Source organism: Alligator mississippiensis, chromosome 2 (assembly GCF_030867095.1).
Source record: "Alligator mississippiensis isolate rAllMis1 chromosome 2, rAllMis1, whole genome shotgun sequence".
NCBI classification, from domain to species: domain Eukaryota; kingdom Metazoa; phylum Chordata; order Crocodylia; family Alligatoridae; genus Alligator; species Alligator mississippiensis.
The window spans coordinates 260,830,201-260,853,730 of NC_081825.1; the positions used below are offsets into that span (position 1 = coordinate 260,830,201).

General features: G+C 51.3%; 1 protein-coding gene across 9 annotated transcripts in view; it reads right to left on the reverse strand.

Annotated features, from left to right (window-relative positions):
- LTBP2 (latent transforming growth factor beta binding protein 2) overlaps positions 1-23,530 on the reverse strand; it is a 160,068-nt gene that overhangs the window by 7,021 nt on the left and 129,517 nt on the right. For 3 of the 9 annotated variants that reach the window (XM_059723087.1, XM_014611321.3, XM_014611320.3), the window contains 21 exons: positions 21,656-21,778; positions 20,181-20,345; positions 18,541-18,735; positions 17,886-17,905; positions 16,041-16,080; positions 15,029-15,121; positions 13,712-13,837; positions 13,038-13,166; positions 11,250-11,369; positions 10,845-10,967; positions 9,744-9,869; positions 5,698-5,820; positions 5,270-5,395; positions 4,948-5,070; positions 4,442-4,573; positions 3,165-3,290; positions 2,319-2,462; positions 1,916-2,107; positions 1,684-1,767; positions 879-1,007; positions 421-561 (listed from right to left, as the gene is read on the reverse strand). In XM_059723087.1, coding sequence (XP_059579070.1) covers positions 421-561; positions 879-1,007; positions 1,684-1,767; positions 1,916-2,107; positions 2,319-2,462; positions 3,165-3,290; positions 4,442-4,573; positions 4,948-5,070; positions 5,270-5,395; positions 5,698-5,820; positions 9,744-9,869; positions 10,845-10,967; positions 11,250-11,369; positions 13,038-13,166; positions 13,712-13,837; positions 15,029-15,121; positions 16,041-16,080; positions 17,886-17,905; positions 18,541-18,735; positions 20,181-20,345; positions 21,656-21,778 — 2,580 coding nt within the window. The remainder of the gene's footprint in view (positions 1-420; positions 562-878; positions 1,008-1,683; positions 1,768-1,915; positions 2,108-2,318; positions 2,463-3,164; positions 3,291-4,441; positions 4,574-4,947; positions 5,071-5,269; positions 5,396-5,697; positions 5,821-9,743; positions 9,870-10,844; positions 10,968-11,249; positions 11,370-13,037; positions 13,167-13,711; positions 13,838-15,028; positions 15,122-16,040; positions 16,081-17,885; positions 17,906-18,540; positions 18,736-20,180; positions 20,346-21,655; positions 21,779-23,530) is intronic. The other 6 variants (XM_006268352.4, XM_019488695.2, XM_014611322.3 and 3 more) reach the window with 6 other exon arrangements.

Here is a 23,530-nt window from a genome sequence, read left to right on the forward strand (position 1 = left end):
GCCACAGGCCCTCCAGGTGGGCACCATATTCTGAGTCCTGACAGCTTGTAGGAAGGCACTGTGCCCCAAATCCTGGGTACCAGCCTGCACCTAGTACTTGTTCTTGGTCCACTGCACCCAAAGTCCCACCCAGAGTACTATTCTCCCACCACATGCTTCACATACAGTGACCCCTGTGTCCTGCATTGAACTCTGCAGGCAACATCTCCCTGGAGTCTGGCACTGAGCCTGGTCTCCAAGCATCCTTGCATTCACGGGCAGGCTCCCTATGAGCTCCTGTCGGCCTCTGCACTTCATGTGCAATGCGCTCCTCTCCAAGGGGCAAGCTGTAGGGCCATAGGTGGAGGCAGCACTGTCCACTCCCCTCCATACCCCCCACAGTGGCACATTGCACCAGGCCTGCCTGATATTTATACTCACCTGCCACACTGGACAGGTTGACACAGCGGTTGCCAGTTATATCCAGCACAAGGGGGTGGCTGCAGAAGCAGTGGTAGGAGCCGTCCGTGTTCAGACATTCACCATTCACACAAGATATCTCATTTTCACATTCATCCTGATCTGCAGCCACAAAGTCAGAGCAACCGTTAAACCAGAAAGTGAAAGCACCTTCCCACAGTGCAGGGGTCCCAGGGGAAGGCCCTCTTGCTCTCATTCAAAGAACCCAGGGAGCATCTCAGCCCCTCCTTCCTCACAATGAAGGCAAGAGATGACAACTCCTTGTAACAGTGTAGGCCCTGCCAATTTCACATGACAAGGGCACTCACCCTGTCACTTCTCACCCAGCAAGGGCACTAGTGTCACATAAGGAGAGAGTGGGAAAGCACAGGCCCAGGCAGCGGGGTGTGAGTGTGCCTGGTTGGGAAGGGCTGTCTCACCAACACATTCAAGGCGGCCAGGGTCATAGAGGTAGCCCAAGCTGCAGAAGCACTTGTAACCAGGCACCGTGTTCATACAGCGCCCATTCCGGCAGATCTCAGGGCCAAACATCTCACATTCATCTGCATCTGCAGAGGGAGACACAGAGAGATGGTGCCTCACTACTCTCCAAAATCGCATGCCCAGGAGCCACAGCAGAGTGAAATCCAGCGCCTTCCATCCTCCTGGGCAAGCAGAAGCTATGGCTGTGAAAAGCCAGTTTAGTATGTCCAGAGGGGGAGTCAGCTGTGGAAACAGTAGCCCACCATGGACAGCAAGGGCACAGGGTTCACTGTGGGCGTTGTGCGTGCAATTCTCTGCTTTGCACACACCAATTAAATGTGTAGTCATGTTTCTACTTTGTTTGAGAGTCCAGGTTGTACAGCGAAAGAATAAGAGGCTGAGCTAACACCACATTCCAAACCCTGCTGCAAGTGTGGCATCCAGCTCTGCTACTGGAAGGCAGAAAGGCTGAATCTTTGCAGACCACAGTATAGTTACTGAAACACATGGAGCCCAAAGGGCTGAACAGAGACTGCTGAAACTTCTCACGTGTCAGCTCAGAGGGAGTCAGAGTTAGGAGCAACCCAAACAATGGGCTCCCAATGGAAGGGGCAGTTCAGTCTTGATGCTAAGAGAGATTCATGTTCTTCCTGCCACCACCAGCTCTGTGGGATAGCTGGCCCCACAAGTTACTTCTCAGTGCAATACCCCATGATTTTAGTCAGCCCCTGATGGAGAGGAGAGAGGAAAAGGATCTGGTACCTGTGTAACTCACGTGTCCAAATGGCAGAGCTCTTCCTTCAGGGATATAGCCCTTCCCAGCAGGGCAGATCTCTCGGTACTCCACTGGCCAGCACGATGGGAAAAAGGCAAAACACCCAAGAAGAGAGGGGGGAAAGACAAACAGGTAGCTCATTATTTTGACTAGTTGGGACACAGCAAATACAATGCTTGCCTGGGCTCAGGGAAGGGAGTGCTTGGGCCAGAACCCTACCTGTGCCTGGTATGGGGCAGGGGAGGGTCTCACAGTTGTCACCCCAGGCTGCCCCCAGAGTGCAGCAGCACTCCTCCTTGGTGGTGTTCTTGGCCAGGACGCTGTCACACAGTTGAACATCGCTGATGTGGTAGTAACACTCCTTGCATTCCAGGCTGCTGCTGAGTGCTGCCATGGGCATCTCTGGGTCCCCTGGGGGCAGCAGAGATGTGTGAAGCTCTGGAGCCCTCAGCAACATCACCCTACTCCCAGGACATACTCAAATGAGATCTCACCCAGACCACATCATGGCAGGCACTATCCTGGCAGCACCCTGCTCCCTCCCTCCAGCCAGATCTCACCCATGCCAACTCAGGTGGCACTGCTGTGCCAGTGTCCTACCCCTGTCCCAGCCAGATCTCACCCATGTCTGCCCGTGGCCGGCAGTGCCCTGCCTCCGTGTCATACTCTTCATGGTCACTAGGACATAGGCACAGAAAGGATCCCTCCACGTTTTCACAGAGTGCAGTCCCACACACAGCTACCATCAGCTCACACTCATTCACATCTGCAACACAGGACCCAGATGATATAAGGGTTTATTCAGAAGAGCTGTGGCTGCCTCTATGCCCCAAGTGTCACTGCTGCTCTTTGTCCCTATGGGGCTGCCTTTCCACAACAGGAGGGAGCCCACAGATGGTCTGCACAGTCCATCAAGAGAACATCAAGAGAACTCCCTGGCAATGAAGCAGGATTACCCTATGCAATGGCTAGGAGATCCACTTGAGCTAAGTCTGGCCACAGAGCAAGGAAACTCAGTCTGCGCTGGCCCCCAGGACACAATTGGCACTGCCTTCCAACAGGTGCACAGAGCAACAGAAACAAACCCACCCACCATCACCTGCCCCCTATCCCAGTGCAAGGTGCTTCTCTTACCCATTTTCCACCCCCAGAGCAAGTGTCTCTGATCTGCTCCTGCATCCACCTGCTTGGCAAAAGATTCCACACCCTAGAGGTGCATCTGGAAGCTCCTTCCCCCTTATCAAAGGCCTGTTCACCTGTACATGTGCTTCATTGCCAGACAGCTCAAGGGACTAGCCCTACAAGGGAGCAAAAGGGCGCTGGGAGTGGGGAGGTTGACTTTCTCTCAGCCACCCCACCGTGAAGAAGGTGTGGAGATCCTGCTCCATGCAGTTCAGAGGGAGCTTGGACCTAGATGCCCCAGGAGGTAGCATGAAGGCATCAGCCAGAAGCACCCGGAAATTCTTACCAACACAGAGGAGCCCCGAGGGTGAATTCTCATAGCCCTGGTCACAGAGGCAACGGAAGGAGCCATCTGAGTTCTCGCAGAAGCCGTGGTTCCCACACAGTGTCTCATTGGCACACTCATCTATGTCTGCAACAGCCAGGAGGGCAGAGATCAGTACAGAGCCTGCCTCTCCCAAGCCACTGCCCTGGAGTCCACCCACCCCAGGATGCTCCTAAACCTCTCAGGAGCAGGCAACACCAAGAGCACAGGAGCCCACAGACAGGCAGAACGACTATGCACTCTGATCCCAACTTCCTCGCTGGCTGCCGTCTACTACACATCTTGTCCCTCACAGTTCCACACAGTGAGCTATGCAGCGCCATGCTCAGAGATGCTCAGAGCCTACACTCAGGTGAAATATGGCCCAGTAGCACCCACACCCTTGGCATGGTAGCTTCTTGGGCTTAGACAGGGGACTTGCTAGACCCCTCACCAGCCTTTAGCTACACTGGAACCCCCTAGGATACCCTAAGGCTAGGAAGTATCAGGGGTGGGGCATTGCAGATCCCAGCAAGGGGCAGAGGGAAGGGCCTTCAAATTCCTCCCTCACTGCTGCAGGGCCTAGTTCCCCCACCCTTGCTGTGGGTGGGGGAGCTGCATGTCTGCAGCTCAGCCCTCCCAGGAGCTGGTTTTGGTGGACACTAAGCCAAGGTGCTAATGCAGGCCACCTCTACTTCCCTGCACAATCTTATGAGCTTTTGGGCGGTTTTCTAACTGCACGATTAAGCCCTGGCAGTTTTCCCTTTCAAAGCTGCCTTGTGTCAGGAGCTCTAAATTCAGCCCCTGGGGCTCAGCAGGGGGAGCTGCATGCATCCAGCACAGAGCGGAGCCATCAAGACTTTACAGCCAAGCATAGCCCCTACCACCCAGCCACCCCCAGGAGAGGGAGGCACAGCCAGGCACCCCAGCAGGCAGCTGCCTCTTCGGGGGTTCCAGCACTGGAACATGATCCTAGGCCTGGAGTATGCTGTAACCTCCCAAGAACTCTCCCGGAGAGGAAAAGCAGCACAGTACAGCATCTGTTATGAAACGCCAGGACGAGAAACGTCTAGACATGAGCAGATAGTGAAGCCAGGAAAACAAGCACTCAGTATTATCTACCCTTGCGCTGGCCAAGTGCTTCCTCCTCCTCCCCACCACCAACAGCAGACCTGGATGTTGGATCCGCCCTGCTCTTGGTGGGGGCAGCTCTGTGCAGCCCAGTGAGCCTGCAGCAGCCCCTCCAGCCTTGTACGCACCAATGCAGTCGCCCTCCGGGATCCGGTGGAAGCCAGGCTGGCAGCCCATGATGCAGCGGTATGAGCCCAGAGTGTTCTGGCACCTCCACGTGCCACACACGGACTCCCCATACTCTTCACACTCATTCACATCTGACTCCCAGGGATGACGAGTCCAGAAAATGGAGGAAAAAAGGGAAAGGATGATCAGGATGGGACCCCACAAACCCAGGGGAAAACACTGGGGCAACCAAGTTCAAACCACACTGGGCCTTTGGACAAATAACCCCTCCCCACACAAGGCCACTGGAGGCCTGGGGCTTCCTCTGTCATCATGATACAGGGGTGGTAGGCTGAATGAATTCCTCCAAGGGCAAAGTGGAGTGGAAGAAACAACATAGCTTGGAACAGGAGTGAAGGGGTATGTGGGTCCTCCCAAGGCATCTCTGCACTGGAAAAGAGCCCCCAGTTGTATCCCAGTGATCCATGTGGGAGCCTCACATTCACCAGAGTTCAGCAATTTTTACCTATGCAGTCATCAGTTTCTTGTGAGTGCTTGAAGCCACTTTCACACAAACATCTGTAAGAGCCCTCTGTGTTCAGGCACTGGCCTTGCAGGCACCTGGACTTGTCTGCACATTCATCCACATCTGACAGGGAAGAACCAAGAGTCAGCATGAAGCCTGCATGGCTGGTGTGCACTGATCTCTGTGCCACTGGCCAGGGACTCAAGGAGTTGCCATGGCCAGGCCATGGTCAGGGGAAGAGAGTGAATGAGGAGAGCTGGGGATAGGCAGAGTCAGGGTCCAAAGCCCTTCCCATCATACTGCCTTGTCCCCAGCCCCTCACCTTGGCAGCTGACTCCCCCAGCTTCATTGGAGAAGCCAGGATCACAGATACAGAAGTAAGATCCATGGCTGTTCAGGCACTGGCCATAGGGGCTGCAGATCCCGCTACTCAGGCATTCATTCATGTCTGCAAAGGGAACAGAGCACCATGAAACCAGATGAGTATGGCAACCAAGGAGGCCCCCCAACCAATCCATCCAGGGCAGGCCTGGGAAGGCTTATAGCCCTAACCAGCCACTTCACTATGGGTACAGGGCAGCCCCTCCAAATTTCTCCCATGTCTGAGTGACCTTTTGTTTGGCTAATACTCTGAGGCAGCACTCAGAATGCTGGGACCCCTCCCACCTGGACAGCAGTGAGACTACCCAGTTGATGCTATGAAGGGTCCTAAAGGGGAGTGAAATGGGCAGGCCTTGATGGGGCTCATACCTTCACAAATGGTGCCATTGATAAGCTCAAATCCAGCCTGGCAGAGGCAAGTGTAGGAGCCCAAAGTGTTCAGACACTTTCCTCCCAAGCAGCTGGTTGTGGGGTCTTCACACTCATTAATGTCTGGCCAGGCAGAGAGACATAGTAATAAGAGTCAGGGCCAAGGTCAGTTGCCCACCCAGGCAGGTAACAATCACTTGCTGTTCGGAGACCTTCCTTGTGGCAAAGCTGCACAGCATGCTTGGGGCTGCACCCACCATAAAGTGCAGAGGGAAGACACAGATTACTGTGCTTTGAGGAAGGAACTACCCCAGCATCTTCCACCCAGCACCCCCTCAGAACTCTGGTGCTCAACCTCAGATCTGACTGAATCCAAAGAGAACCAAATCCACAGCCCAGGCTCCTGGGTCTATGCCCAGTGCAGTTCAGTGCTGAGCACCTCAGTCCTGCAGCCTGGAAGGAGACCAGAGAAGCATGAGAAGGAACAGCCATGAGTATGCTGCCAGCAAAACTCCTGCTCCTGAACAGGCTGCACAAGAGAGTGTGTTGGTGAAGTTCCTCAACATCCATCTCCACTTCCTAAGCTGCCTCACCCTTCTGCCTCCTTGGAAGGTACCTATACCTGAATCCTCTCTCAATTGCAGACTCCACTGGCTCCCCATTACCAGTCCACCACTGACCTTTCTTGGCCCTTCCTCAGTGGTCATCAATGCTCTAAGGGTTTTGCCAATAATGAAAGACCAAAGGCACCAAACCTGTCCTGTCCTAAGTGAAGGGTGACAGGCCAGTAGGCTTCAGTGATCTGCAGTATGTTAACTCCAGGGAGTGAAAATTTTGAAGGGTGACTGGAGAGAGAGAGTCATAACTGGGAAAAGGGAGGAAAATAAGAGAGAAAACAGACTTGGATTTCTAAGTGTAACCCTGCCCACTCCTGAGACCCAGCTGTAGGTCAAGGATTCACCACCCTTGTCACACAGGGCCTTCCCGTTCACCTGCCTCTTTGGAAACTGTGATTTGCCTCAAGTGCTGCCAGGCAAGGGCTAAGGGAATAAGTCATCTCTCAGCCTTCATCGCTCCCATCCTTCCTCCAATCAGCCCAGCAGATGAGTGAAACCCTGGGCTCCCTAAGGGAAACTTTGTTTCCACTGCTCTTGCAGGCTGTCTGGTACAGCAGTGTTTGAAGGAGCATGAATCAGAGGGAAGGACTGACTCCCCTGCCAGAACCAGCGCACAGGCTGCAGAGGTCACAAATGTCATTCCCCACCTTGACAGCTCCATTCGTATCCCATTCACAGAACTGAGAGATGGCAATGGTGAAACTAGAAGCACTTCAGGGCAAGGCAGGGGCCTGGTCTTTCTGTCTGCAGTTTCCTCCGCACTGGACCTATAACAGGCACCATTTGTTTATGCCTCAAGGTATGATCATTCCATACCACATTCAATTTCCAAATGTCCCAGGCACTAGGGATCCTACTGCTTTCCTCGAGAGGTGATCCATGGCCTAGGTTATTTATTACAGAACTCCCATGAAACCATTATCTTTCTTCAAATACAACCAGCACGTTCCAGAGGAGACAAGCCCATGGGGCTGGTGAGAGAGGGACAGGATCTTCTGTCAGTGGACCAGCTCCTCCTGAACAGCACCATACCTCTGATAACATTTCCTTGGTGCTCCCTCCCCAGCTGGCCCAGCAGTGAGCGAGGGGAAGCAGCACAATGGGAAAGACCCATGTGTGAGTCAGTCATGTCATGTGACTAGCCCAGAGCTGAACAGAATGTGCAGCCTTTCTATTGCAACAGGAGGATGGAAAAATTACCTAATTTTCTACTGAGTGTCTCAGATCCACAGATCCAGACATTAACCCACAGGAAAAAGAGAAGTGGCCAGTCACTTTCTCCCTCCCTACAACCAGCAAATACAGCAAACCTCCTGCCACTAAGATTAGCCCCAGAAACCTGATGAAGGAGAGCCTCTACGTGAGAGGTTCATTTATCAACAATGAACATAAGATTCTTATGGCCTCTACTATAGAGCCACCTAAGAAGCTACAGCTTTAGAGAGTGAGACTTTCATTCCCTGCTCATCTCCAAGGCATTTTTGTCACACACCTTTGCTCACAACAGCATTCTGCCTGCTGATCCATCACTGGCTGGGCTCCAACTTTTAAAGTTCTGAACAGCTTCAAATCAGCACCAAAAAACAAAACCTGCCACCAAAATGTGTCTTCCTTTGCCTAGAATCCCTCCCTCCCTCCCTCCCTGCCCCACAACCCCCACTCCAAATTCTCTGCTGCAGACCAAGTACAGGTATTGTCCCAGGGACAGGTTTAAGACCCACTATTAACCATCAGAGTCTAGGAAGCAACATTTATATCAGTAGAAAGGAGGAACAGAGGGTAGATGTAGTGGAAGACAGCACATACTTGTGTTTGTGGCAGGCTGCAGTCTCAGCTGTCAGGAGATACAAAACTACTATTTGAGATAATTTGTATGGGGCTTGTTCATTCAATCATTCATTCATTCATTCATTCTCAGAGGTTGGTACAACTGGGGGCTGGGTAAAAGGATACAACAAGCAGCCTAACAAGTTAAACCTTCAGTCACTCACTCCCAAGGTAACATTGCTGCAGATATGTGGCTCTTCCAGAACCTGCCCTGGTGCCTCTGGCAGTAAAAGGCTGGTGGGCAGAGAGTTCTCTGACACTTGTAACTTAGCTAATATAAACTCCTGTGAGAACAGGTCTCTCCCATGTCACTTGCCCATAACACAGCAAAAGCTTTTGAGCTATGCTTTTCTTTTTAAGCATACCCAAGCTACCACAGAGGCTTGGAATGGAACAATTAACAATGATAAGTTTAACAATTACCAGGGTAATTCCTCTAGGGTTTGACGGATTTCCTTGTTCAGGGAATTCTGCCTGAGGCTGAGCCTGCATTTTCTCTTCCCCATTCCTCCTAATTATTATTTCTGGCCTTGAATCTGCAAATGCTTAAGCAGGTACTTAACTTTAGGCATGTGAGTAACCCCAAACCTAGCAAAATATTGTAGGAGAGAAGCAGTCCTGTTGACTTCAAGGGGACTAACATAACCTATTTTAAACTTCTATAAAGCTAAAGTGCTTTGTGCTTTGAATAGGGGGCCTTTTTGCTTCATTGTCCTTTGGCCTACCTTCTCTTTTGCACTGGGTGTCATGGGGTTTGGTTAATATTTTTGCAGTTACTTTGTAACCCTCAAACTCTCAGCTGTGTTTGCACATTGAGATCACTCTAAACTCTAAACAGGTCTCCCTGACTCAATAGTTACAGCTTAGCCAAACTAGACTCATTTTGCACATTTTACTTGTCTCCTGTTGGTCAGTCTCTGCAGCCCCTGATTAGTTTGATTGCTTTTCTCCAATTCATTTCCAAAAGGTGCCTACGACAGCATTCATGAGAACTGCACAGCAGAGCAGGACTAGTCCATCTTTCCCAAATGGTACCTCAGGGCCTCCATTCCCAGCCTGGCCTTATTTGATTCCACACTGAGTCAGAAATTCCTGGTTCACTGCCACCTGTGTCTACCATTCTTGATTCCAAAGTTTCTCCAGCCTATTGAGATCTGGGTTGGGATAATTCTCTACAGACGTATGAGTTGTGCTGTTCTAAGATTAATCTCACTGTGCTGTTCCCTGCCAGAAATTCTAATGTCTCTGGACCTATTGTTATGACTCGGCTCCCAGTGTGGCTTGCAGCTTCTCCCAAGTTAATATCACCTGAAAATCCCATGATCTGCCAGCCCTTCTCGGATAAGATCATTCCCTTCAGCACCTTCAAGTCACCCCACTAAACTTCATATACTGCTGGTGGACAGAGCTAAATTAACCTAATGTGTGGTCAGAGATGGTGATGCAACCCATCCCTGAGGAGACAATACAGAGTACAAGAGAGTAGGTGCAAGCTGGGACATGACTGCCAGAAGCTAGACCTTACTGAACATTCACTCCTCCCTGACCTGCAGACATTGCTTGTGGGAGTGGAGAAGGCAGAGTGCAGTGGGGGCCACTTACCTTCACAGGCATGTCTGTGGGAGGAGAGAGTGTAGCCAGCATCACAGGCTTGGCAGGTGAAGGAGCCATTTGTGTTGGTGCAGATTCCCAAGGGACAAGCAGTAGGCAAGGTACACTCATCAATATCTGGGGAGATCAGATGTTGGAGCTCCATCTGGGGTGAAGTAGATGACGTCCCCACTCTGCTCCCCCACTGGAGCCCAACCCTGCCTGAAGGGTCTGATTCTGTCCTCCAGGTCCACACTGCAACTCACAAGAGCTTCAGACCCCTACAGAAGTCCCTGTCCAATCCCTGCCAGTCTGGTCCTGAGGTCACTTTTCCCTGAAGCTCTCTCTAGCTCCCCATTGATCTGCACAGCCCACAAGCTGAAAAACTGAACCAGGATTCCTAGGCAGACCCTTTCCCCCATGGATGGTCTCAGTGGGGTTTGTCACAGGAAGCTGGACTGGAGCTGCTTCAGAAATATGGGCTCTGACTCCAGCACAGGTCACTGCTGAGAGACGAAGACACAAGGCCACAGACCTAGCCTCAGTGAGGCTGGTTACAACCACAATCTGGCCACGAGTTCCACACAGGGTGAAGGGTTCTAGCCCTGGGCCCCACCAACTGCCTGCAAGTGTGGTCCCTTTCCCCACCAGAGCGATCCACTCATCAGGCCCTGGAAGATACCTTCACATGTGCTGCCATTTCTGGACATGGCATAGCCAGCATCACAGGCCATGCAGGAGAAGGAGCCCTCAGTGTTAATGCAGAGTCCCAAGAGGCAGGTGCTGCGGGTCACACATTCATTGATATCTATATAAACCCACAACCCAGAGTGAGAGCCGGACAGGGAGAGGAGAAGTAATTGGGTCTGTGAGCTTGGGAGGAAAAAGGGTTTCCTCTCACACTTCCACCTGCATTGAGGGGCACAGATCAATAATGAGGAATAATGAGAATCTCAAAACCTAGCTATGAGGACTGGGGAGGTGTTACTGGCAGCAGGACCATGTACTCAGGAACATCTCAAGGTAAATGACATTGCACTTCATGGAAGGAATACTGCAGATTCCAGTAGGAGTCAGATCAGGCCCAAGGGTTTCCGTGACAGGCTTGAATACCTTGGCAGCTCTTCTCATCAGTTGTCACCTCATAGCCATGGTAACAAGAGCACCTGAAGGAACCATCAAGGTTGATGCACAGTCCATGAGCACAGGTCCTCTTGGAATGGCACTCATCATCATCTGCATGACAATGCAGAGGGGAATGGGTCAAACCATAAGCTGCAGTGCTCAGAAATCCCTTGGGACATAATCCCAGGGCTACCCTGTGCAACCCAGGAAAGGGTTCAGGGGACAGACTCTTGCCTCACTACAGAAAGACTCATGGCACCTACTCATACTCTTATTACAGGCCCCAGGGTAGTGGCACATTAGAACCACAGAATGGCATATGGCTCTAAGTGCAAGAGGGAGCTTCCAGGAGTTGAACTGGGCCCCTGCTGAAAGCAGCTCTTGGCTTCTTACCAATGCATCTCCCATTCACTGCCTGGTATCCGTCTGCACAGCTGACACACTCATAGGAGCCTAGTGTGTTGACACACTTCCCGGTGGGGCAGGTTCTGGGGTCAGCACATTCATCAACATCTGCAAGGAAACATGCTTTTGTCAGTTCCTGGAACAGAGGTGTACACAGAGGTGTACAACGTACAGGCCCAGTGAAAGTGTCCTCTGCAGGTGGGACCCAAGAGTTCCCTTCATTTCACCTCCAGGAGAAATGACCGTGATGCCTAAGGAAGGACTCATCAGTGTGATGAGCTTCCTGGGGTTTTCATGAGCCCCATTATAATTTATTTGTCTTGTGTCCTACCCCTGGTGGGATGTTTAGCAGTGCAACTATGAGGCACTGGAAACAGCCATGTACACATTATGGGATCCATGTACTTGCCAATCTGGGGTCCAAAATAGGTTTGACCCAGCATGGCATTCTTATGTTCTTCTCCAGGATCAAAAGGCAATCCCTTTCTAGCTCAAGACAAGTCCTCTTGTGAATGAACTGGACATCCATTGAGGGTCCAAGCCTCAAAGGGAACATATGGGGAGAATGAGTTCCCTTCTCCTACACCAGGGTGGGGCATCCCACAGGCAGAGGGGGCAGGTGGGGTCAGGGGAAGTGCCTGGCTGAACCAACAGGGTGAGAATTTGCAAGGCCTTTCCCTTTGCCTAGAACTGCTGGTGATGGGAGGTGTTTGGCACTAGTGCAGAAGCTCCTCCCATGGGGGAAGGGAGGTTAGCACACTCACCTTCACACTGCCCTCTCTGGCTCAGGACATAGCCCTCGTCATACTCACAGTGGTAGGAGCTGGGAATGTTGATGCATTGCCCCCACACACATACATTGGGCTGCTCACACTCATCCTGATCTGTCAAGGTGCAGCATTGTGTCCCTTCAGTGAACTGGGCTGGGCCAGGGCTGCTGGAGCTGAGCTGCTGGGTGTGCTCTTGGCTCTGCCTGTCTGACAGAGTTCAGGCCTCCCTTCTCCACTCCCAAACCTTCTGTACGCATACTCTCCTCCTCTCAATTACATCCCTGCTCGGAGCCAATTTCTGCCATGATATGCCACCCACAAGGAATGGCACTGCCAGGATCGGTGCATGGCCAGAGTCCCCCAAACCCAAGCCATGCACATTCTTGCCCTGCCTTGGTTAAGCCCCTCCCTGCTCCTGTTCTTCATCTCTATATGTTATGTCAGGTTGCAGGTATTTGAGACAAAGGCTTCCTATTTACTCAGCAAAGGGTCATGCTAATCACAAACACAGAACAGTAGCAGGAATTCTCCACAATAACAGGAGAGGACATTTTGATGAGGTCCTGTTCCCCTTACACTGTTATCAGGGGAAGGACAACTGGAGAATGGCCTCCCACCCTGGGACACAGGGTGAGGAATGCAGCAGATGAGTAAAGTAGGTTCAACATCCCTGTCCCATGGGACCAGACTAGTCTCCAGGTTTCTTGGAGGAAAACACTTGGCTACATGTGGCTTTCTACTCTGGAGACATTCCCTCCCTGCCCTGTGGAGAACTGAAGAAGGTAGCAAGGAGAATGCAGCGCCCATTCACCTCAGAGGGAGGGATCCTTTCAGGGCAGGTGGAAGGAGGAGCATGTTGGCATGTATTATATGAAGACAGGACTCCTCATTACCCAGGAAACACGAAACTGAGGGAGGTTAAATGAAGCTTTTAGGCAAAGTCTCCCTTTCCCTCCCTCTAGCTGGGGTATGGACAGTAGGTAGTGCCAGGTGACACATAACATACCCTGACAAGTCTGTCTGTCCTGGGAGGCAAGTGAAGTATAGCCTGAGAAGCAGAGGCAGGAGTAGGAGCCCACGCTGTTGATGCACTGACCCTTCCCTGCACAGGGATCTCTCAAACACTCGTCATCATCTGGGTACAGAGAAAAGGGCAGGGTCACCAGTAGCTCCCCTACTCCTACAGCTATCCCTGGGGCCATCTCCCTTCCAGTCCTCATGATGTGAGCAGGTGCCCTGGGGTTCCTTCCCTCTCAGCCCACTCAGAATTTCTGCTAGCTGACACCAGCCAGGGCATCACATGGACCAGGAAGACCCTTTGGTCTGCTACACAACTCTGAGCGAAGCATCTGCACAACTGGAAGGAGAGCAAAAGTTCTACCCTTCAACCCTCTGCCACATAGGAGAGCAAGGGAAGGAGGTCCTAGAAAATGTTCTCAGGCCAGCACAAGTCCCCCTGTGTGATCCAGTCCGGCAGGCTGGGCTGTGCCCTGGGCAGTCCCCTGTCAGGGCCCTGGCTCAGCAAGGCTCCACACCCAGGAGTCAGCTTGGGGCTTGTACTGCCCAGCCTCTCACCCTTGTGCCTGGCTAGGACTTGCTCTCTGCCTCCTGAGATGAACTCTAGAGTGATGTCTTCCCTCTGGCTTCTCCCCTCAAGAAACAGCAGAGACACTAACATACCAATGCAGTAGGGGTGGCTGGGATGTAGCTGGTAGCCAGGGTCACACAAGCAGGTGTATCCGACTGGTAGGTTTACACAATTGCCTGGGCCACATGTTCTGGGGAAAGCAGCACATCTATCGATCTCTGAGATGGAGACAGGGCAGGGTCAGTGCTGGGACTGGCATGGGCTCCAGCTCCCCACTCTCCCAAGACTTTCCCTCTTCCACAGCCCTGCGCACAGAACTCTCTCAGTCAAACCACCTGCACCATCCCCACTTCACAGACAGAAGCCAAAACAATGCCCAGTCTCTCTCCTGTGCCTCAAGACAGCCATTGTGAATGGGCTTAGGGGAAGGATATGGCTTTCCTGTGCCTCCAGATCCTTCCTGATGAGCACTGCTGAGCTAAGGGAAAGCAGGATGCTGAGAACGTGAGACTCCAGTTTCACCAGCCCCAGCCCTAGCCCCAGCCATGGAATATGGGAAGTCCTCAGAGACCCAGGATAAAAACAGAACACCAGCTTTGTAAGGCTTCTGCAGGCATAAGGCTCCCCTGTGCAGCCTGGTAACCAGAAGGAGAAAGAAAAGAGAGCAGGGCAAGCACATTTAAGGGGGGCTTCATTTGATGGCAGGCCCCTGAGGGCTACTTGTGAACTGCTTCTATTTCTGCTGCCTCTAGCTGGGGTCAGTGAATGGTGGAGGGACAAGGAACAAGAGGAGGTCACCAAAGACAGACCCCCTCACTCTCTCCCCAAGCACTTTGACAGTTCCATTGCCAAACCCGCAATCAAACAAAAGGCTATTGAGGGAAGCACATTCCACAGCAAGGTGACTATGCCAGGGGGTCTCCCAAAGGTGCTTCCAGAGGGGCAGAGGCAGCACTCCCAGACACTTAGGCAATCCTGGAACAACAGAGCTGCTATTATCTACGAAGTAAACAAGCCTCCCCTGGGAGCCACATACTTCCCCTTCCACTACAACATCCAGATGACTCAACTCTCGCTGCAGCAGGAACGATGCCAAAGCCACTGCAGAGACCGCGTGATTCCCCTTCCCTGGGAGTCACTACCACCCTGCATTAGACAAACTGAATGCAGATGGGAGAGGGCGCTGAGAGCCAAATGATCTGTTCTTTGGACAGGAGCGCTCTCTCACACCCCTGGGCAGCTGTCTGGATCTTCCAAGGGACTCCTCCAGGGCTGGACATGCCAATGTCACTTGCAGGGAATGGGAAGGGGGGACGTTTCTACAGTGAGCTCAGGTCACATTTATCCTTAGCACCTGACAGCGGCAGCAGGTCTGAGAGCTATAGGCAGGGCAGCTCTAGCTGACGGACCTGCAATCTGTGTTGCTGTTAACTCTTGGACAGTGTCCTCCCCTTCAGTGTCATGGCCTGGCTGGGCAGGAAGGTGAGGGGAGGCCTCCTCTGCTACAGATGAAAGAGATATTTTTTTAAACTTTCATTTTAAACCAGCTAAAAACAAAAGGTAAAATTGCACAAGTGTGTGGTCAGGCATGGGAACAAGTGTCAGCTAGAGACAGGAGTCCCCATGCCTGTGTGATCTGGCCATGTGAAGAGAGCAGGTGGGAAAGTGCAGGTGTCGGGGTCAGGCCCTAGCTCTGTGGCCAAGATCCAAGTTGCTACAATGATATCATGAGACAATCTTGTCATTGAATCCAGGCTCGTTCACATTACTCAGTAGACACAGCACAGCCAGACAGACAGCCTATGGCTGCCTGTTGGGGATATAGGACTCCATTGGCTGTTCTGGAGCCCACCTTGAGTGCAAACGGAATGCTGAGCCCCTGCCTGAGGTTGAAGAAATGGCTCTGCCCATCCATTTAATCATAGTTCGGCCCTACAGCCCCCTCATCCCCATCCTCCCATGCTAGAGGCACTCCAGCAGCCCTTCCCAGCCCACAACCCAGCACTTCCATGCAACACTACCATTTTGACGCAATATACTAGGACAGTGGGGGCAACCTTTTTGCCAGTTGTGACACAAATTAGCCCTGAATCCTCTCCAAGTGCCACTCTGATCTCCTTCCCCTGCCCAATCTGTTGCTCTGCTTTCTGCTCCCTGCCCTGTGCTCTCTGCCTGATCTGCTCCCTGTCCTATCTGCCAGTGTGCTGCCTGGTCCATCCCCAATCTGTCACATACCACATATCAAGGCTGCCCATGTCATTTGTGGCATACATGCTACAAGTTGCCCATCCATGAATTAAGAAATCAGGCAGCACATAATACATCTACCTTTGCATGCCCCAAGGCTATCCAATGAAACAACTCTTGTCCCCTTCTTTCTTCTCTATTTACAGTTTGATCACATGCCAGCTAGGTACTCACCAGTGTACACCATAGGCTCTGGGGTGGCATCAGCAGTGCCCTGTGGGTGAGAAATATAAAATTTAGCTCTTATTAAACCCCTTAGAGATGTCCTTGGCCAAGAGGCAATTTCCCTGGGAGATAAACTTCTGTCATTACCAGAAGAGACCAGCCCAGTGCTGACTGCCCTTCCATATTAAGGGCACTGTAACAGGAGGTGAAGTTGCTGCTGGTGGTAAGCCATAGTCAATGCCTCAGTGGTGAGCGTGATCCTAAACCAGTAGTTCTCAACCTTTTTAGACTCCAGGCACCTCTCATAGACTCAAGCCCCCTTCCTCCCCCCCAGGAAAATGCCAGGTCTTAGTTTTTACTCATTTTTTGACTGCAGAAAAATACTAGATCAATTCTTCTATTGCAAAGAACTCAGAAAGGCCACAGCAGGGCAGAATGCTTTTGACACTGTGGATTCCTATTTGAAATCTCTGGGTTTATCTTGTGAATCATGTATGCACACCTAACCATGCTAGCACTACACGGTGCTCCAATGGCACCCTGGTTGTAAATCGCTGTCTTAAACAAAGTGCTAGCCTCACACAGGGCCCTTCTGGATTTCTGTATTCCATTTCCTCAAAATCCCTCCCACAGTCTTACTTTACAGTTATGCATCTCAGGGTGAGGTATCTGCATACTTCAGTAATCTCAAAGGGGGCCTGTCTAATTCTGTGATGGTGACAAATCTATCATGCCCTCAGAACCTGAGTTGGGCAAACAATTCTTTGGCAGAAATCATCAAAAGTATTGTCAGTGAAGTCAAATATGTTTTCCCTAAAGGAAATGTAGGGGGTACTTACTGAAAGTCCTAACACCTCCTTTGAAGGGGTGCAGAGTACTAAATTTTAGCAAAAGATTCCTTTATTTAGAATGTTAATCAATCAGTGACATTTAGTAGGTGTTAACAGTAACAAACCAAAGCAATTTTAAGTAGTCTGCCTAAGGCTCCCTCTCCTATCCATAGCTCAGCTCTCACCTTCCTGGCTCTTGGACAGTCAGCCTTTCACTAATTATCTGATCTTCAGGGAAAGCCTGAACTAGGGAGGAGGTGGTTAGCATCCTAGCCTGGGGGATGGTTTCAAGCCACAGACTTCCAGTGAAATGCTGGGAAGTCACTTTGCCTCTCTGTGGTTCAGCTCCTCATCTTGAAAATGAAGTTAATGGCATCTCCTCACCTTCCCTGATGCTGTGGGGATAAACACACTGAAGACTAGGAAATACTGAGACAGGGGGTCTGGGTGTGGGGTCACAGGAGATTTAAGGAATGATAGGGCTTGAATTACTAAAGCCAAAAATAGAAATATCAATCTCTGAACAAATCTCTTCATAAATAAGAAAAAAAAAATTGCGGCGGGGGGGGAAGTGGAGAGGAGGCACAGCACCTGTTTTTGTGTTTTCAAGCTGCCTTGATATCATGCTTTTAAAGTTTTAATGTCAGACAAAACTCCCAAATCGTTTCTGGAGGGAAAAACCCTCTTTACACCCTGGCTAGCTCCAGGGCAGTGTCAGCTGCCTGCCCCCCTACCTCAGCAGACCAAAGTGGGGAGTGCAAATGCTGATGCTCAAATCCTGAAGTAGGTCTGGGGTAGGTATCAATGCCTGGTTGTCAGCATGCTTATCTGCCTATGGCAGGACTTCGGTGAACTTTTGGTCAGTAGCTCTACCCTACAGAGGCTTAGTCCTTACCCCTCACTGCTCCAACTCAGCCATGGTCAGGGTTTCCTTCTCATGCCTTTAAATAATGAGGGTTAAATTTCCTGCCCCTGAAGTTGGTCACAAATGCACCCCACCCCTCTCAGCACGACCTGTGCTCACCTGCACATCTGGAGAGGAACCTGGAAAACAAAACAGCGCATGATAGGTTTGGGAGCAAGACACCTCAGCACCCTCTGCCCACCAGGGAACCATCTCTGCCCTAACACTGTTTCCAGTTCCTTCCAGAACAAGAGCAAATGTGCTGAGCTTCCCCAATCCCAGCTCTTCAAACAGCACCAGCACAGATGCATTCTGATAACAGCTCCATCCCTCTTGGGCTGCAGTGCAGCAGGATTACTACCCAGGGATACACAGTTGGCACCAAGCCCACCTGGACCCACAGGCCCACCCAACAGGCCACACCCGAAGTCACTGTAGCTTCTAGGTTGGAGCTGCCTGGCCATTCAGCAACAACATCACTTTGGGGCTGTTGGTCCATGAGTCTGGAACTCCAAACCTCCCATTTTTCTCAGGGCCTGACAGCTCTAAACAGGTCATTTCCTTTAACCTTGGAGGCCAGGGGCAAAACAGCACCTCTCAGAGCTGTGGAGCTGCACCTAGTTCCTCTTCAGCCAAAAGCAGTCACTGGGCAGAACAGGTGGAAGGTTGCAATGGAAAATTCATGGACTCCTACCCATAGGCACAGTGGTTACTAATGCTCAGTTATAGCCTCATCAACCCTCTCCCACTGAGGTGCCAGCACTGGGCATGGTACCTGTGCCTTCACCCCTAGGACTCTCCTGCAGCTGTGGCGTTCTTGCTGTCCAGCCAGATGTCTTGTTGCTGCTCTTCCCCTCCTCCTCTGAGCTGAAGGACAGCTCTTCTGCCTCGGCCTTTCTCATGGACAGACGGATATCAGAGCTGGAGTAGGTGTAGCCATGCCCTGCCGGGCAAATCTCCCTGAAGGCTTCTGCAAGGGAAACACAGGCCAAGGCCGAAAGGTGAGGAAAGGGGCTGTTGTGAAGACCACAGAGGGCAGGCAGAACCAGTGGAGAGCACACAGGTTTGTCCAACAAGATAAATAAACTGAAAGGGTAGTTTTCTGCTATAGGACATGGCCAGGCCTATATTGTGCATGTGCAGGCACATATGCCTCAATCTTCCCCATCTTTTAGGGTTAGGCTATGGCAACCCTATGAAAGTTAGGACATGTTTGGGCTGCTAAAGTGTGGTCTGAAGGGTGGATGTTCCCAACAGAATGAATCTTCTTGCAGGACTGACTGTGTTTCTAACAAAGTCTGGTTAGAATTTACAGGTATTGATATAACTGAATTTGTTTGGTTCAGTGCTACCAGGGGGTTGCACTGCAAAAGAGGTTCCCATCCGTTTCAGCTAAGAATGCTATAGGAAAAAGCCAGATACACAGAGGCAGGTGGGAGGGGATGAGCCTGGGTAAGGGATAAATGGCTGCAAAGCTGCAAGGCCAGGGAAGCTTCAGGGAACCTTCATCATTCTGACCCTTTGAGATCTGCGTGTGTCTGAGGTTGTTTTGCAAGCACAAATTACAAACTGTTCAGAGTCCCCTGACACCCTGTGCTTTTCTCTGTGGCACATAACATGTGATGAGTGCTAATCACCTGCAACTGGTGCCTCAGGCTCTTATTACTTCAGGAAAGGAGGAAGCCTTCACTTGAGAGGAGGCAGAGATGAAAGGGACTGTCAGGTCAACCTGAACACAGGAAAAGCGGTGGTCTCTTTCTAGGGCACTGCTGTCTGGGCACTGCTGAAGGCTACCTGCCAGGTCCCCCCTTCCCCTCAAGATTTTCCTCAGTCCACTCCTTGTGAAGCTTGCTGACCTGTGGAGAGACTTCAGGTCTGGAATCTGCTCTGCTCCAACCCAATCCCCAGAGCTGCAGGTTGCTGTCACCTAAGATACATGTACAGGGCACAACCCAGGGCCATAGTGAGATACCCAAGCTAGTCTGGGGCAAAAGCAGTCCAGCTGCATTAGTCTGGTGCTTCACTCTGGCTGATATAACCTTCAGAGAAGTGGGGTAAGTTAGTCACTGCAGAGTGCTGTTTTGAAGAAGCTACTCTGCTTCTGGTACCTGAGCTAACTTGTTCAGGGCTTGCTTGGGCATCTCTTCACAGTAATGCCTTGTGCTGCACAGACAGAGCCCTGGAACTGGACTGCACAGACACAGCCCCTGGCCAGCAATCTGAGCGACAGAACTTTCTGTACTGGCCTGTGCCCTTCATGCTCAGTCTCTCTCAGACTATTCACACCCACTTCTCAGGGTGCCTGGGAAAGAGAATAAAAAAAGCACAAAGGAGCTGCAAGAATGTGAGAGCCAAAGGCAGCCTGAGCTCTGAGCCTACCATGCTGGGCAAAGCTGGAACAGGCCCAGCTCTCACCTGAGCCAGGCAGAGGGCACCTCTCACAATTCCTTCCCCATCCTTTGCCAACACGGCTACAGCAGCAGATCTGTTTGGTGATGTGCTGGATGAGTGGTAGGGTGCAGACACCTCCTGCTGCTGAGCGATAGCACAGCCCCTGCTCCATGGATACTGCTTTGTCCGCTGAAACATAACAGAGGATTAGTGCCTGAGGGAGAGCTCTAACACGGCACTCATCAAAATGGAAAGGATGCAGCTTAGCCTTAACTTTCAGGTCTTTCCCAGCTTTGCCCTCCATATTTATCAGCTTTCATAGATATTAGGGCTGGAATGGACCTCGGAAGATCATTGAGTCCAGCACCCTGCCCCAGGGGCAGGATGTCAGCAGGGATCATAGGATCCCAGCAAGATAAACATCCAGATGTCTCTTGAAGGCATTCAAAGTGGGTGCTTGAACCACTTCCGGCAGCAATCTATTCCAAACCTTGGGGGCTCGGACAGTAAAGATCTTCCTTATGTCCAGCCTGAAACAGTCATGGAGGAGTTTGTGACTGTTCAACCTTGTCATCCCTTGGGGCGCTCTGGTGAACAAACATTCCCCCAGATTCTGGTAAGCACCCCTGATAAACTTATAGGTGGCCACCAGATCACCCCTGAGCCTGTGCTTTTCCAGGCTGAACAGTCCCATGGCTCTCAGCCTCTCTTCATAAGGTCTGTTTTCCTGACCTCTGATCATGCGCATGGCTCTCTGCACTCTCTCAAGCTTCTCCACACCCTTTTTGAATTGTGGAGCCCAAAACTGTATGTAGTACTTCAGCTGCGGTCTCACCAAGGCCAAGTACAATGGGAGCCATATTGGATCAGTCCTTCCACATCACTGCAGCTTCTGTCCATCATACATCTGGCTCTCCTTCACAATTGCCCTGGTCCCTTTCACTTTTGGGATGACCTCCCAGCACTGATCCACTGGGCCATTTCCATCCCTTGGTCAAATCCCAGTATTGTCATCATGCCAAGAATGCAGCCAGCTGCCGATGGCAAGGGAAAAAGACAGCGGGCAGGGCTGAGATATACTTACTTCAACACCTGGCATGCTAAGGTTGCCTCTCTTCCCCATTGCAGACATTACACATTGCATAATCACAGATGAACCAGGGAAGGAAAGGAGCGAGAACCCCATGGAGCTAAAGAAGCCTTATGGGAGAAGAGCCCTGGGATACGCATTCATGCATACATTTATGTATGGGGCCATGAATGCACACACATGTGGTATCACTCCCTAGTGCATGTGCACACACATGGACACAGAGACCAGGGTACACATTCATAAGGGACCATTTGAGTAAGATGCACACAAAGGCACAAACAGCATGCTCCACGCCTTTCATCTGTCTCAAGCTCTGCTGATTCTTACTAAAAGTTCAGGGAGTTGTTACTGGGGACTCCAGGCAGCTGCTTCCAGCAGTGCCAGTCTGAGTCTCCAAAGCACTTACAGACACAGTGACTGCGGGAAGGATCCAGCATGGTGCCAGGTCTGCAAGTGCAGCGGAAGCTCCCACGGGTGTTCACACACTCAGCTTCTTTACATAGACCGGGCATCACACACTCATTGATATCTGTACAGAAGGAAATAACAGAATAAGCCAAGATGTGCCTCACAGGTCATTTGGTTTTGCCAAGGCACTGCACTCTGCCCCCTGCTCATTCTGCATTTGATGTAAGGTCAGGTTAACCTGCAGAGCTCTTCATGAGCAAATAGCAAACCCAGAGCTTCTCAGGAGCTTGTTAACCTTGCCTCTCCTTACTGCTGCATTCCCCTGGCTCATCCGGTTGGGATTGCTCACTGTGTGCTGCCCAGCTGTGGAACCAGTAGAGCGTGCACACTGAGCTAGGAGGTATCTCAGGCACCTGGCCTCACTAGCTGGACTGTAGGTTGGGGCACTGATTTTCCAGGTGATTTCAGACACTCCTCCACAAAACCAGCCCTCCTAAAATCTCCTGGCCCCTTGTCCCAGGGCCCTGTCTTGTTTGCCTGCTAGCTAAGTTCCCCTGAATCCTTGGTTCTCTCTGCATTTGCCTTCAGAATGAGTTTTTCCTTAACTCAGGGCAGGGGCACACACACAAGTTACCATAAGGGAGAGAAGGGCAGGATTCTGCTGCATGCCAGCTGCTCCACAGTAACTATCCATGTGCACACTCTTATCCCATGATAAGGAAAGCCAGTCTGCAGCAGCTTACGCCCTCTTCCCCTGAAGGCTGCTTGTCCTACTGTGGTTTTCTTTTCAATTGCCATGGGTAAGAGCGTTCACACAGGCAGTTGCTGCAGCACAGCTGATGCACAGTAAAGTCCTGCTCTCCTCTGACTTGCAGTAAGTTGTTAGTGTGCCCATGCTGCAAGTCTCTGGGGTTATCCACATGCAAATGGATCTTGGCTCATGGAAATGAATGACCCTCCACATTACTGGCCGTTGTCCTTGCTCTCTTGGATCAAGCTAGTAGTCCTTGCTAGTCTAGCACCACACCTGCACTATGGTATTAGGCCTTCGAGTCCCTCTAACCCAGCATCATATGTGCAGCTGCACAGAATCCAATGGTCCAATGATGTAGGTGACATTCATGCTGTGAACTGCCTGAGAGGATTTTCTTTCTGTGGTGACCGCAATCCTACATGTGCTGCACACTACTGGGCACGTGTTGCTGCACAGTTGGCTCTTAAGTGACTGCTCTTCTCAGGAATCCTTATGCCAAACAGATGTGTTACTGCTTGGGGCTATCCTGGTCACTCATTTTGAAAACTCTCGGGAGCATGCTCATTAGGCCTTGACTGCCAGCCAGTCTCATCCTCTCACTCCAGTCCCCTTAAGGGCCAGACTGGGCCACTCTCTGCAAAGGATGCACTGTCAGGAATCCAAGACTGCCAGTGTGCAGCAAGGCCTTTGAAACCTGCCCTAGGGCTGAGCTCCTAGCCCAGGTGATCTGTCAGAGGAGCAGAAGGCAAGTCTCCTGCCTATCAATGCTGCAGCTCATGCTGGGGATGTCATCAGGCCAGCTGACAGCTGCAGAATCCTAGTCCCACCTCTCCCACCAATTCACTGTGTGATCTCAGCCCAGTTCCTTTCCTGTGATAAGGCAAGGAATTTTCTAGATAAAAAATATGTCTCTCTCTCTTTGTTGTTTAGGTCTAGATTTGATATGATGCCACACCAGAAATCACTGGTGAAGCTAGTGTTGAGCAGAACTGTAAACTGAGTGAGAAGGGAGATGGTGACATCTATGTCCAAAGGGGAACTATCAGACTGGAAGGAGGTTAACACTGAAGTGCCTCCATGAGCTTAGTATTTTCATTAATGACTCTGACACAGAACAGG